Source organism: Canis lupus, chromosome 12 (genome assembly GCF_003254725.2).
Source record: "Canis lupus dingo isolate Sandy chromosome 12, ASM325472v2, whole genome shotgun sequence".
In the NCBI taxonomy this organism is placed as follows: domain Eukaryota; kingdom Metazoa; phylum Chordata; class Mammalia; order Carnivora; family Canidae; genus Canis; species Canis lupus.
The window spans coordinates 3,802,476-3,817,475 of NC_064254.1; the positions used below are offsets into that span (position 1 = coordinate 3,802,476).

General features: G+C 46.2%; 1 protein-coding gene across 2 annotated transcripts; it reads right to left on the bottom strand.

The window, feature by feature from the left end:
- Positions 1-6,030: 6,030 nt before the first annotated feature.
- RPS10 (ribosomal protein S10) lies at positions 6,031-12,290 on the bottom strand. Of its 2 annotated transcripts, none has more exons than XM_025418478.3 (6): positions 12,156-12,290; positions 11,210-11,359; positions 10,811-10,982; positions 8,872-8,949; positions 6,915-6,970; positions 6,031-6,122 (listed from the first exon to the last, which is right to left on the bottom strand). In XM_025418478.3, exons 2-6 carry the CDS (start codon positions 11,357-11,359, stop codon positions 6,081-6,083), a joined length of 498 nt encoding a protein of 165 aa, XP_025274263.1. In that variant the 5' UTR covers positions 12,156-12,290; the 3' UTR covers positions 6,031-6,080. The 2 variants fall into 2 exon arrangements, with proteins under 2 accessions (XP_025274263.1, XP_025274264.1); XM_025418479.3 differs by lacking the exon at positions 12,156-12,290 and adding an exon at positions 11,924-12,064.
- Between the last annotated feature and the right edge of the window lie 2,710 nt (positions 12,291-15,000).

The window sequence follows — 15,000 nt, forward strand, 5'->3', positions numbered from 1 at the left end:
CCCCACAATACAGGATAACACAACTGTGTAGGATATACAACTATGCCTGTTTATCAAAACTCAAAACTGTATCCATATAAAGGATGAATTTTATTGCATGTAAATTATACCTCAATAGGTCTGACTTTATTTTTCATTTAAAAAAAAAAGATTTTTACTTATTTGGTGGGCTGGGGGCAGGCAGAGGGAGAGAGAATCTCAAGCAGACTCTGTGGTGAGCACGGAGCCTGACACAGCGCTCCATCTCATGACCCTGAGATCATGGACCTGAGCTGAAATCAAGAGTCAGATGCTTAACCGACTGCGCCACCCAGGCACCTCTCAATAAGCCTGACTTTAAAAACATAACTGAGGGACGCCTGGGTGGCTCAGCGGTTTAGCGCCTGCCTTCAGCCCAGGGTGGGATCCTGGGGTCCTGGGATCGAGTCCCGCATCGGGCTCCCTGCATGGAGCCTGCTTCTCCCTCTGCCTGTGTCTGTGCCTCTCTCTCTGTGTCTCTCATGAATGAATAAATAAAATCTTAAAAAAAAAATAACTGAGTTAGGGATGAGTGGGGAGTGGGTGTATGGTTGGATATGACGAGAGGCAGAATGCTGGGGACTGCTGAAACTTGGTGGTTGGTGTATGGTGGTCTGTTCTCTTACGTTTATATGTGTTTGAAATTTTCCATAAGTTGTTAATTTGGATAGAAAGGGAAATTGTGTGATGGAGGCAGAGATGTCACAGAGTCAGTTGACTGCTCATTCCCCCAGGATGCTTTTTGCACATTAATGAACCAATGCCCCTGGAGTCTCAAATTGACTTCCTCCTTTTCATGCACTTAAATAAGCTAGAGCTATTTGCTTTGACATTTTTTGCTGGTATGCCTCAAAAATTTTTAATGCCATTTGATTCTTAGGTTCTACAATTATTTTTTTCCCCTCTAAGTTCTCCTTATTCCCTGCGCTTGGGTATCCTCTCCCACTTAATATTTATTTATTTTTAAAGATGCCCTTTCCCTCACAATGGCCTCTTTGATAGGTCAGTAAACCATGCAGGGCTTATTTTTCAAGTGGCTGTTCTTTTGGATTTGTGCCATGCATTTATCACGGGCTTCCAATAAAGCACTTTTAAAAAGAAATAGGCTCCAGGCTTTCTATGGGCTGTAACTTTTTAAACAATTCCTTTCATTTCTCCCCCTTAATGCCCTCATTCTGTCCTAGTTTCCCTTTCTAAAACTGAGCAATTAAATGATGGATTTGCCCCCTCCCTTTCCCGTTAGCAGGCTGAATGTGTATTGTGGTCACTATTGACTGAGTGGTTTACCCATGACCACTCAGTGCCCCAGTGTGGTCACTGTGCAGACCCAGATTCAGCCTACTATTTCCTGCTGCAGGGGTTCAAGTATTTCCCAAGCAGCCAGCACTCCTGGTCGCATCAATCCTCACCTTTATATTGTTAATCAGCACTCCCGGGATAAAATCCAAACTCTTCGCATCTACTACTAGAATGGCTACAATAAAAAGACTGAGCAGACCCAGTACTGGTAAAAATGAGAAGCAACTGAAAAGTAGTCCACTGCTGATGGGAAAGGTGAGATGATGGTGCGGCCACCCTGGAAAAACGGTTTGGCGAGTCCTCAAAATGTTAATCGCAGAATTACCACATGACCCAGCGCCTCCATTCCTTAAAAATGTGTGGTATATCCACACAGCAGAATACACGCAGCAATAAAGAACTCCTGAGGCAAGGAATAACACCAAGGAATCTCAAAACAGTGATGTCAAGTAAGAGAACCCAGACTACAAAAGAATGGATTTCTTATGCCATTTTTAGAAAACTCTAGAAAACGCAAACTTTTCTGTATCACAAAAAGCAGATCACTGTTTGCCTGGAGATGAGCGTGGAGGAGGATGAGGGATTACAAACTAACAGGAGGAGACTTTTGGGGTGATGGATATGTTTAGTGTCTTGATTTCATAAGCACATACATATGTAAAAATTGATCAGATTGTATGTCTAAATACATGCACTTTAGTCTAGGTCAATGACACCTCAATAAAGCTGAAAAAGAAAAGAATGGAAAATAAGACAATTCCTAGACTTGGCCAAGGAAGCCCCAGCCTTCTGAGATACTCTCTGATACTCTGATATGGGGACTGCCTGGGCCAGGCACATTATTGCCTCATGCTGTTTTGAGTTTGGACTAAAACAAGTCCAGACTTGAAGGTTTAGTGCAGATGGTCATGGTGAACCACTGATCACAAAGATTCAGTAGCCTTCCCTTGGAGAGCTGATTGCTCCCTCCTCCCTGAAGAAAGCCACCAAGACAACTACCCATAACCACTAGGTCACTTACCATCTAGTATGTATTTCCAGGTCTGCCTTCCCTTATGCTGGCAGAGCTTAGTTTCGGTAGTAAGGATGTGTTTCGGTTACTTTCATAGGCCCAATGTAGGTTTGAAGGGATTTTTTTTTTCTTTTAATTTTACAAGTGTTCTTTTCCACAGAAGGGGACAGCATCTCAGAGATGACTCCTTAAGGACATCATTCACAAAGCTAACAATTAAAAAGGAGCCATTGCATACAAGGCACTAAACGAGGCCCCTAGAGCAAGGCTCAGCATCAGAGAGGAAATGAGCAATTGTTCAAGCATTCCAGCACAGCCTGCGCAAGCCAGAGATGCTGCAGGCTCTAACAAGGAGAGCCTAACTTGAAGTAGGAGTGAGTTCTGTCAGGAACAGCTTCCCAGAGATGATATTTAATCTGAAGAATGAAGAATGAAGAAGAGCCCTGAGTGGGTTGGGGTGGGAGAGCTTCCAGGTATAAATGGACCACAGCATGCAAAGAGCCAAGGGAGTGAGCTGCGTTAGCTGGATTCTGGAATTTGGAGCCTTGTTCTGGTAGGCAGATGAGAAGTTGTGAGGGACCTGTCTGGCCACACAAGGAGTTCAGCATTCGTTCAGATTCTAGAAGACTCTAGAAGGCAACATAGAACTTTTGAAAGATTTTAAGCTGGGGAATATCTTGGTCACATTTGTGTTTCTAAAATATGACGGGGCAAAGCTGGGGACAGGAAACCTCTTAGGAAAGGATTGCAGTGGTTCTGGGGAAGATATCAGCTGCCTGAGGCATGGGCAGGGAGGGAAGTTCTTGAAACTGGAGATCTGTTACACTTCTGCTCTCACCTTGGGCCCAGCCACCCACCGGCCAGTAGACCATCAGCTTCCTTCCACAGCATCCTAAGACCAAGTCCTTGTCCTGAAAGCTTAACCAAAAAAGGCTCTCACCAGTCATTGATACTTCCTCTGAGAGCCAAGAGTGCTTCACACTCATTGGAAATAGATAAACCTTGTCCCCAAGACAGTGATCAAATCAGGATCTCCCTCACCCGTGGGCTTTGAAACGAGTGTCCTAATTAGTGCTATCAATAAGACTCCTTTTCCCCATCTTTCTCCAAGGTCCAGGAAGGAAAAGGATAAATCTATTCTAAGGGTTCAGCAATACAGCAGCAGCAGGAGCTCATGACCCCAATAATGCTATGGGGCTGCTACTGGCTGTATTCCCAAACCTTGGAGAACAGTTTGAGCATAGTGGGCATTTTAGTTCTCAACTGGCCTGGCTTCTGGAAACAAGAGATGGGGGATTCTAGCCAGATGAGCCCATGCTGCCCTGCTGGAGGCCCATGCCAGGCACTGAGTAAGCAGTGTTCCAGGGGACCCTCATGTTCAGGGCTAGAGGATGCATCCTTCTCAACATTGTCTCCCAGCACCTAACATAGGCATATGGTAGCAGCTTCTTAAAGATCTACAGTTGGGACTTTTAGGGAATCAGAGATGAACTGTCCCAGAGTTTTCACCCATTGATGGCTGTGCTCATGCAGGCCTCTCACTGCCCCTTGTAACCAGCCACTTCGGGTAACATTCCTGGGTGCTTATAATAGTCAACATCTACCTTTATCCCCCAAACCCTTAATTTTTCTCATTTTGCCCCTTCTCCCTACTCATGCTCTAAAATAATTAATTTTGGGCAGCCTGGCTGACTCAGCAGTTTAGCACCACCTTCAGCCCAGGGCCTGATCCTGGAGACCAGGATCAAGTCCCACATCAGGCTCCCTGCATGGAGCCTCCTTCTCCCTCTGCCTGTCTCTGCCTCTCTCGCTGTCTCTCATGAATAAAATCTTTTAAAAATAATAATAGTTTTATTTGAGAGCGAGGGAGCACAGGCAGGGGGAGCAACAGCAGATGGAGAGAGAAGCAGGCTCGCCGCTGAGCAGGGAGCACAATCTGGGGCTCAAACCCAGGACTCTAGGATCATGATCCAAGCTGAAGGCAGATGCTTAACTGAGCCACCCAGGCACCCCTCTCAAGTAACTATCTTAAAAAAAATTCACTTTGGACATATTTATCACTTATATAGTATTTGGCATATGAGTTTTAAAAAGCTCTATACCCAACATGGGGCTTTAACTCATGACCCAAGATAGTCACATGCTCTAGACTGAACCAGCCTGTGCTCCTGGCAAGCAGAACTTTACTGTGTAGCATTATTTTTTTTTTCCTTAGACTGTGAAGTCTTTTAAGGCAGATCTTGAGGCTTCAGTTTCCCAGAGCACATATTAGCACTGATCCCTGAACAACTAATCCATGGTTATTGATTGGCAGTGGGCTTTCAATCTGCCCAGGTAGGACAGGGGACTGGCGGGCAGAAGAGCAGCCTCCATTGGCTTGCATCCACAGGCGATGACTCTACCTTGTATATTCCTTGGGTTTTCCCAGAGTCCATGGGATTTTGGAGAATACCTCCTGGAACTAACTTAAATCACGAAGGAAAGGGCTGGCAAAGAGCCTTAGCCAAAAAAGTGACTTTTACTTTTTTGTAAAAGACTTTTTACTGCCAGAAAAATCAGCAAGGCTACAGAGGAAACCCATCTGCTTGCTTGCTGGCTTCGGTGGGAAACAGAAAGGCCAGGAGCTACTAACATTTCACAGTGGAATCCAGGTTAAACAATCACAAGGCGTGTGAACACGGGCAAACCACTTGACATCACTTGAGCCAGCAGAAAAATTGGATAAAAAGCAATCTTTGACAAGGCAGCCAAGGCCGCACTGAAACAGCTTCCCCAAACACCACCTTTCTGCCAAAGCAAGCTTCTACTTACTGGTGGCTCAGAATACAAAGCTCATCTCCCAAAACGAAGTATGAAGTGCACACTTGGGAGTTGCTGTCGGCTGCCACCTTGTGGTCCAAATTACAACGATCAAACCCAGGACTCTAGGATCATGGTGGCTACCAGCACAAAACCACCTGTTGCGATTCTAATGTTATGAACCTCACTTGGCTACTTATCTGCACAATGCTTGGACTGAAGTAACCCATAAATAGGACTCCCAAGCCCTGCATCCCCTTAATATCCAGTTACCAGTTTTGCTGACCAAAAAAAACCTTACTTGGCAGAAATGTCCCATTACTAGTTGGCCCAGAGCCACTGCCTCATATGCTGACCCTGTCCTGTGTATTTACTGTAACCATCACCATCTGTGGTTTGATCTGCAAGCCAAAGCCAGCATCTGACCCAGGAAACCTGTGGGATGGTGTCCCTGAACTTCTCAGGGGCTACACCCATAGGGCCACTTCCAGACACCATGTCAGGCTTATTGTGGTGCAGGGCCAGCACGGTCCCAGCAAAGCCCTTGGGGGCACTTGGCCCCACTGGGGAATGTCACTCCTCATCCATTTAATGTCACATGCAGGGCTCCCACTTAAAAAGCCTCCAGGAACACTGGACAAGTGCAGTCTGCCTAGTGGAGGATGCCCTGCTCTCCCCAATCACCCCCCAGATGGTAACCACACTGGATCAGACTCAACAGGGCAGCATGTGCTGGAACAGAGGGCCCACGTCTGAGCCAAGTCCTGCAGCTCTCACAGTGGCCAAGTGATGCCACCCTGGATGAAGGCAACTCCTTAAATGGATCCAATCTTGCCCCATTTACATTCTGATCCTTACTCCTGTTCAGGCCACAAAATGCAAACCAAACAGGACACACAAGATTAATGTTTTTCTGGCTATAGATTTATTCAACACAAAACAATCTCCAATTTTACTGAGGTGGCTGACCACGTCCACGACCAAATCCGCCTCTCTGCAAGAAAAAACATACATCAGCATTAGCAGCATGCCAGGGAGCAGGCCTCACTCTCACAGGACATGGCCCTGAATATAGGGGCTCATGAGTTCAGGCCATAAATCCCAGTCCTGCCTCTTACTGGCTACGAGGCTACATTCACTTTCTAGGCCTGTTTCCACATTTGTAAAATGGGAATATAGATACCCACTCAAGAGTGTTTATATACACACGCACGCACCCCCAGCACAGGACGAGTCCCCGTCTGCCACACACATCTTTTCACAAATGAGGCCTCAGACAACACTGGTGTGCTCTGAAACCTGCCATAGGACAGCTGTTGCTGCAACAGTGATATGCCTCACCCTATATAATTAATATCACAAGTTCTCAAGAGAGCTACCACGATCAGGATGAGGAAACTGCAGCACGGAGGGGCTGAGCCCTGAAGAAGATGAAGGACCTGGCCCCACACCATCCTGGACCTAGAGCTCACTCAATTTCCAGCTTGTCGTGCATAACCCTAATTTTTATAATTTTTAGTTCATGAAATTAAGAGTTACAATTATGATGCTCATTAATGAAGCAGCTACCACTACGCAGCGTATTGATGTGGGGGACTCATTTTAGTAACTTATGTATTTATAAAAGTTTGCATACTGTATCTTAATGTAAAAGCTCTTGAAACATGGGTTTTTTTGGGGGAGGGGTGGGATCCAGCACACCATACCATACCCCTAGAACTTGCAGACCCCAGGGCCGAGACCAGAACAGTGACCACCTATGGAGAGCAAATAGGGATATACTCACAAACTGGAACTCAGTTGCTGACCCTGCCCCAGCCTCAGCTTTCTTGTCGGCACCAGCTGGAAAGAGAAATACCAATTCAGTCATCATATGATATCATCTATTACAGACCAAGCGAAGATAAGCCTCTGGCCTAATTCTGCAGAAAAAGCCATGTCAGCAAATACACTGCATGAAGTACAAGTAACTTACACCCAGGGGTGGGAAACACCCCATGAACCACTTCTGCCCCCCCCACCCCCGGCAGCTTCCCTTAAGTCATCCTTCAAAACTTACCCGCAAACCTTCACCTCCAGGAAGGCTGCCCAGACCACAAAACCTAGATTATATGCCCTTCTATGTGGCCCAAGAAGACCCTCACTTCCATCGAGTTACTTACATGCTTCAGATAAGCATCTAGCAACAGGGGAAGAGATAAAGGACAAAAAGGCCCACAGAAGCCAAAAGCAACCCTGTGGTGACCACAGCAGAGAACAAGTAAGATGAAAGACCCAGTGCTGCCCTGACCTGTATGGCAGGCAAGAGTCCAAACTGAGGTGTGTGAAAATACATCTAACATTTCAAGACTTCAGAGGATGGGAAGTATCTTAGTATTTATAGATTACATACTGAAATAACATTTTAGAACTTTGAGGCTCAGGTCCAATCTTACATTCTCTGGAGAACCACTCTCTAACTCCCATGTGGGACTTCTAGTAAGAGCCACCGTTAACCTTCTCTCAAGTTAGTCTGATCGTTGGAGAAATTTGTTCTCACTACCCAGTAACATAGTCAAGTGCTCACTTTTATTTTATACCTTGCTTTCTTAACACAGTTAACTGCTTCTCAACAAAGACACAGACTCTAAAATCCCAAGTCTGCCCACGGAGCTAGGGACCTGTATCTCCATCTGCTCTCCTGCTGTCTTCTGGTTTAACAAGCCAGGTGCCTTAATGCTCTTTCCCCAGAGAGCCACTGGCTGACTCCTTCCTTCAGGTGTTTAAATCACATTTCTGTGGCTTTCCCTGAAAACCCTACTGAAAATTGCACCATCTGCACTTGAATTTTTCCCTGGAGCACCCACACCATGGACATAGTATATACTCATTTCTGCTTACCAGTTTCCTACCACTAAATTACAATTTCAACGAGAAAGGTCTTTTGTCTGTTATGCACACTACTGCCTTTCCAACCCCTAGAACACAACCTGGCAAGTCAGACACTCAGTATGTGTTGACTGAAGAACAAACATCTGTTATTCCAAGTCAATACAAACACGTGCTACTTAAGAACAAGATTTCTAACTATTTTCGCATTAAGAAAACAAAGATAGGGATGCCTGGGTGGCTCCGCGGTTTGGCACCTGCCTTCAGCCCAGGGTGTGATCTTGGAGTTCCGGGATCGAGTCCCACATCGGGTTTCCTGCGAGGTGCCTGCTTCTCCCTCTGCCTGCCTCTCTCTGTGTCTCTTGTGAATAAGGGAAGGAAAGGAAAGAAAAAAGGAAAGGAAAGGAAAAAGGAAAGGAAAGGAAAAAGGAAAGGAAAGGAAAGGAAAAAGGAAAGGAAAAAGGAAAGGAAAGGAAAGGAAAGGAAAGGAAAAGGAAAGGAAAGGAAAGGAAAAAGGAAAGGAAAGGAAACAACAAAGATAACGTAAACGGGCCCTGCCCTCAACGAGCTTGGGACACAGGAATACAACCAGAAAACAAAGAAAAGCATGTTGTTCTCCTGAGTTTTCAGTGCTGCTCTAGTTAAAGGTCTTTAACTCAAGCCTTTGGTATCCCCAGTGAGGGGGCTTGTCTCTTAATCCCATCCATCAAATACCTGCACCAGGTAAGAGACATAGAGGACTCCAGCTAAAGATGGCCTGGAGACTACGAATCCTTCCTGGTCACCTTGGCATTTCCAAGGGCTAAACCCCAGCCAGGGTGACTGAGAACCCAGAGATTCTCCCCCAAAGCCCCTGAGAGAGATGCTTTACTCACGGGGCACAGCGCTTCGTCTGTAGGTGTCTCTGTCAGCTTCCCCTCGTGTCAGTCTTGCAGGTCGCTCTCCCTCCAGACCTATAAATTAAACCACACTGTGAATGTAAGGCGATGAGGGAACTCTGTTGCCTTCAGGCCAAGAAAAGTGGAATTGCTCTCCTTTTTTTTTTTTTTTTTTTTGGAATTGCTCTCCTTATGCTCACTGGCAGCAACTTAGTTATGATGGGTTAAAGGGACACAACTGAGCTGTCTGCTAGAAATGTCAATCACTGACCCTAGCTCCTCAAAGGTCGAGGACATTAATAATGAAAATGCCATCCATCTGCAAAAGGACTGCCTTTTTTTCTACTGTTTCTCAACATACACACCCTTTCCAATTACTTGGCAAATTAAGCAATCCAACCACTTCCACAAACATCTAAATAGCCCAAATTTTGAACCTGACTCAACTCTGAAGTGGAAAATCTCTTGTGCAAACAGCAAAGCCCCAACTCCAGTAGTCAGTGTATAAATATAGAGGCCACCAAGAATCCTCCAGTTGCCCTGGGCTTCTCCACACACCTCACTAGGGTGTGGATATATATGAAGGCAGACATATAAACTACTTTTAAAACATTATCATAAACACTAGAAATTTAATCTGGTATTTTTCCTAGTTACCCTGCAAACTTGCCAACTTTACTTTCGAGTCCACATGATTAGAACATAAACTGTAGTCGATCTTGAACAAGACAGGTTTGAAATGCATGGGTTCATGATCTTTTTTTTTTTTTTTTTTTTTGGTTCATGATCTTTTTGATCAATGAGATTATAGTAGCACAATGAATCTATTTTCCTTATGATCTTCTCAATAATGTTTTCTCTATTATAAGGATATGGTATATAACAGATGTACAAACTGTACGCCAATCCACTATTTGTTATCAGACAGACTTCCGGTCAATAGCAAGTTGTTAGTAGTTTTCAGAGAATCAAGTTATACATGGATTTTGGACTATGAGGCGGGTAGGGTTGGGGGAGACGGACGACGACACAGGTGTCCCAGGCCCTGAGCTGTTTCAAAGGTCAATTATGTTATTATTTTTTCAGCCCAAGAAGACTGAACCTAAAATAAATGCCAGGTTCCATCTATGCCAACAAAATCAGAATCTGTAGGGGCACAGACAATGGTATCCCACTGCCCCTGAGACTCCAAGATGCAGCAGAGAACCTCTGCTCTACAGATACATAACCCCACCACCTAACCACCTGAATCCCCTAAGGAGAATTCATAAAAAATACAGATTCCTGAGCTACCAAGCTTCTCCCTACGGGACCCAGACAGTCTTGGTGATCATCTGTTTTTAGGGATCTCTGCACTTCATCACCCAAGCCCACAGACTACTACTACCAAGCTCCTGTAACAAGTTCTTTCAGAAACTAGGGAAAGAGAACCATAACCTTGAGAAAACACAATTGTGAGCCAGCAATGGTCTTGAGCCAGAACGTAATCCACCATCCCCCCACAAGCACATCCTTTCACACTATCATACACACATCTGTTTTCCCCTATTTGACTTCTGATTATTTTTGCTCCCATCGCCAAGAAATTCTAGAAAATTCTCCATTCCATTTCTCTCACATGTGGCAAACAGTTTTGCTCCGTCCTGCCAGTTACTCAATACTCTACCACATGTGCCTGGACACAGACTATATTCTGTGCTTAATGGGATCTCCTGGGATGGTTTGAAGAACTGACCTGACTGCAGTTCCATTACAAGTCTAAGTCCCATGTCAGGGGACAGAGGCTCCAGGACGAGGCCTAGGTCCTGCATGCAGGGCTCCTCTAACGCCGACCCCAATGGTGTATCCTAAGGCCTCCTTTGCCCTCCGCAGTTTCACGTACACCGTTCCTGAGAAAGAGCAGTTGCAGAGCAGGTCTTTTATTCGGGCGACATACCTTTGGGCCGTGGCCTGCCGGTCTCCGGTCTGCTGCGGCGCAGAGTGGCAGGCACGATCTCGGGGGGTAGGTGGAGGTAATCACGGAGATACTGGATACCCTCGTTGGTAAGGTACCAGTAGAAATGTCTCCAAGCAAACTGTTCCTTTACGTAGCCTCGGGATTTGAGAGACTGTAAGACAGAAAGAAAACCACCGTCAAGACACAAGCAGAGACTTCAATCTAGCAACTCAGTGCAAAAGGAAGCTACGTTGCATAGACAAGTTTTCACGGTGTATCTACCTCAGCGCCCTTGGAGGCAACAAGCTGCTTGGCTGTCCTGACCTCTCCTTGGAATCTGCCTCTAGTTTAGTGGAAAATCCCTCCATCTGCACCCCACTCCAGCAGCCCCCAGGCTACCTGCATGGCCTTCATGACGTGAAGGTTGGGCACATTCTTGTCGGCCAGTTCAGGGTGTTTGGGCATGTGGACGTCCTTCTTTGCCACCATCACCCCCTCCTTGAAAAGGAGTTCATAAATGGCGATTCGGTTCTTCTTGGGCATCAACATCTGGAATGAAGCAAAATCATCCGGAGCGTTTCTAAGCAGTGCAGCTAGGGGCCAGCCGGGTGAGCTACGTGCAAGACCCCAGCACGACCACCCCGAACCCCGTCCAACGGGCTGAAACCTCAAACCACAGCACAGAAAACATGCAGGGAGATCTTGAAACCCTGCAAAACGGAACGCCGCCAGTGACCCTCCTCCACTCCCCAGAGGCGCGTGAGAAGACAGCTGCCGTGACACTGGAGCAGAAACAGGGGCAGGGCTCCCGAACGCTCCAGACCCACGGAGGAGTAACGGGCCAGGGGGGCGCGGGCGCAAACCCCGCACCCCGGGGCACTTGGGGAGGATCAGCAACTGTACGCAGCGCGGAAGGGCGCGGCACACTTTCGGGGACGCAGGGAGGGTCTGGAGGGCCCTCCGTTCGTGGCGGGCCGCGGACCCAAAAGCAAAGGGCCGAGCAAGGAGGCCCGCACCTTCACCCCCTTCCATTCTTCCCTCAAACTAGAGCTCCAGGGCCGGGCAAGGAGGCGGCCCGCGGCGAGCGGGCAAACGAGGCGCAGCTTCCCTCACCTCGCCTGAGGCTGGCCGCGACACAAGGGCTTCACACCTCCCCTCCTCGGCCTCCGCCGACGGGACGCCAGTCCTCTCCTACTAGAGCCCCCCGGCCCCCTCACTACTCAAAAACGGGCGTGCTAGGAGCGGGAGAGCGGCCCCCCGCCCCGTCCCCGGGGAGGAGCAGCGACTGCGACAGCCGGAGAGCCAGGATGGACGCCGATGGGAGCCGGACCACGGAGAAACTCACCTTGGCGCCTGCTACGACCCGGACCGGGGCTGGAAAGGAAGGGGCATGCGCGGCGCGGCGCGGCGTCTCTTCCGGGCTGGCGTGCCCCGCCCCCCCGCGAGGACCCGCGGGCTGCCTGGGGTGGCCTCGGCGGTGCCTGACAGGCCGCCGCGGACCCTGAGCGCTCCCGCGGCGCGCGTACGTGGAGCGGACGCTGGCACCTGTGAGCCTGGTGCCGGGCGGAAGGCGGTTGCCTTGGTGCTGGGACTGGCGCCTCGGAAACGCGCTGCTCCTTGACCTCCCACCGATGACCTGTGATTATGGAAGTGATGTTCTTTGAACGGAGACAGGACAGACAGAACGATAACAATAATAAAAGAATGAAAACAGCATCCTATGGGCCAAATGTAATGGCTCTTAACATTTTGGTATCTGCTCTTCCAAACTCAGATGCACCCGCGCAAATACATACATGTACGTATTTAACAAAGACGGGCTGTTTCGCGCGTACATTATGTAAGGTGTGGTTGGTGACCTTGGCTTTTCCGCTTCCCGACACCTCATGAATGTCTTTTCGTGTTAATGCCTACGGTTGTAATGACAGGAGTCCACTGGTGGATAGTTTGATCAACACTATGACTGGATACATATTTTAAGACCCTTCACTATTATAGGTGACAATACTACACACATATTTGCACAACTGCCCCAATATATTTTCCTTAGGATGCATGCATTCCTGCAAGTTGTAATTGTTGAGTAACAAAGCACCCATTTTTACGTTTTTTACACACTCCGCATTGACTTCCAAGAAGGCATCATCCATTTCATTCTAGTCAGCAGTTATTAACAAGGCTCACTTCCCTTTTAACCCTGCTGGGATTGGATAATGTTCTTATTCATATTTGCCAGTCTGATAAATAAGAAATATTAATTTCGTTGCTCTTTTAACTTACTTGTTTTGATTACATCTGTGGCTCAACATTTTTCTTTTTAGGCATTTGTATTCCTTCTTTAATAAATCGTTCATTTCCACGATCAGTTTTCCTACTGAAAGTTTTTTCCTGCTGATTTGAAATCACTCTTTACATATGAAAGCTATTAATCCTTTGTCACATACTTTTCCAAAAATTTCCCCCATTTTTTCATTTGTCTTGATTTTCATGGTATTTTGAAGTAGAAGTTTCACATTCCTTCATATCCAAATCTTTATGGCTACAGACTTTGGTACAATGCTTAAAAAGTCACTTAACCCATCTCAAGATTATGTAAATATTAACCTAGTTTCTTCAAATATTCTTGTGGTCTTACTATATAGAAATAAATATTTGGGGGTTCCTGGGTGCCTCAGATGGTTGGGCATCTGCCTTCAGGGCAGGTCAGATTCCCAGGGTCATGGGATCCAGTTCATGTCAGGCTCCCTGCTCAGCTGAGAGCCTGCTTCTCCCTCTGCCTGCTGCTCCTCCTGCTTATGGGCTCTCTCTCTGTCAAGTAAATAAATAATATCTTAAAAGAGAAAAGAGATGGAATATCTGAAAGAAAGGGTTAGAGATACGAATGATAGACAAAGTCTCCTGTATGTCTAAGTGAAGTCTCATAGTGAAATAATAGAGAATGTAAGTAATATAGAATATAAGAGAGACCCTCAGAATATTTTCCAGAATTATTAGAAAACAGCACATTTCAGATTCACTGAGCTCACCAAATCCAAGTTGGATTACATAAAAACATATCCATCCCCACAAAGAAAAAACTGCCAAATAACATAAAAATAATATATATATAACTTTATGCCTAAACATCATGATGAAATTGCAGCATATCAAAAAACAAAAGAGAAAAACAGCAATAAAATAAAGAGAAGATCTAAAAAGCAAAAGACAGGTAGGATTTCTTTCTTCCTAGCAGCAATAATGGAATGCCCTCGATTGAAATTGAATCTCTCAAGTCTCTTCCCTTATAATAGCTAGAGTGATCCCTCTACAATATCAGACCATGTCATTCCCCTGCTTAAAACCTCCAATGACTCCCTTGTTCACTTTCAAAAATATTGTCTTTTTTGTGACTTAATTATGTTTAGATCTTTTATCTTCCTAGAGTGTTTTCTGATGTAAAATTTTCCCCCTCTGAATGTTAACTGCTATCTCAACATCATTTCCTCAATAAGCTAAGCTTCTATTTCTTTTTTTTTTTTTTTTAAGATTTTTTATTTTTTCATGAGAGACACATAGAGAGGAAGAGACACAGGCAGAGGGAGAAACAGGCTCCATGCAGGGAGCCCAATGCGCGACTCGATCGGGGATTCCCAGGATCACACCCTGGGCCGAAGGCCGTGCTAAACCGCTGAGCCACCCGGGCTGCCCTAAGCTTCTATTTCTATAAAATACCAGTAAATTGTTTATGATAGATGAATTCAGTTTTAGAATTTGTTGCATTAGTGCCTATGAGACACACTGGTGAAAATACCAGTATTATTTTTTTATTTTTAAAGTTAAATTTTTATTTCCAGTTAGTTAACCTATAGTATTTTTTAAAAAGATTTTATTTATTTATTCATGAGAGACACAGAGAGAGAGAGAGGTAGAGGGAGAAGCAGGCTCCCTGCCCGGAGCCCGATGCGGGACTCGATCCTGGGACTCCAGAATCACTCCCTGGGCCGAAGGCAGGCACTAAACTGCTGAGCCACCCAGGGATCCCCAACCTACAGTATTATATTAGTTTCAGATGTGCAGTATAGTGATCCAACCCCAGTATAATTTTAGATAAAGAGTTCAGGAGTTGGGGATCCCTGGGTGGCGCAGCGGTTTGGCGCCTGCCTTTGGCGCAGGGCGCGATCCTGGAGACCTGGGATCGAATCCCACGTCGG

Bases quoted from the DNA above. Each gene is read 5' to 3' on its own strand.
- RPS10 (XM_025418478.3), bottom strand. From the start codon at position 11,359: ATGTTGATGCCCAAGAAGAACCGAATCGCCATTTATGAACTCCTTTTC. The intron at 10,983-11,209 runs GTAGCCTGGGGG...TCTGTCTTACAG, and splicing joins ACGTCATGAAGGCCATGCAG to TCTCTCAAATCCCGAGGCTA. The intron at 8,950-10,810 runs GTATGTCGCCCG...TTTAATTTATAG, and splicing joins CGGCAGGCCACGGCCCAAAG to GTCTGGAGGGAGAGCGACCT.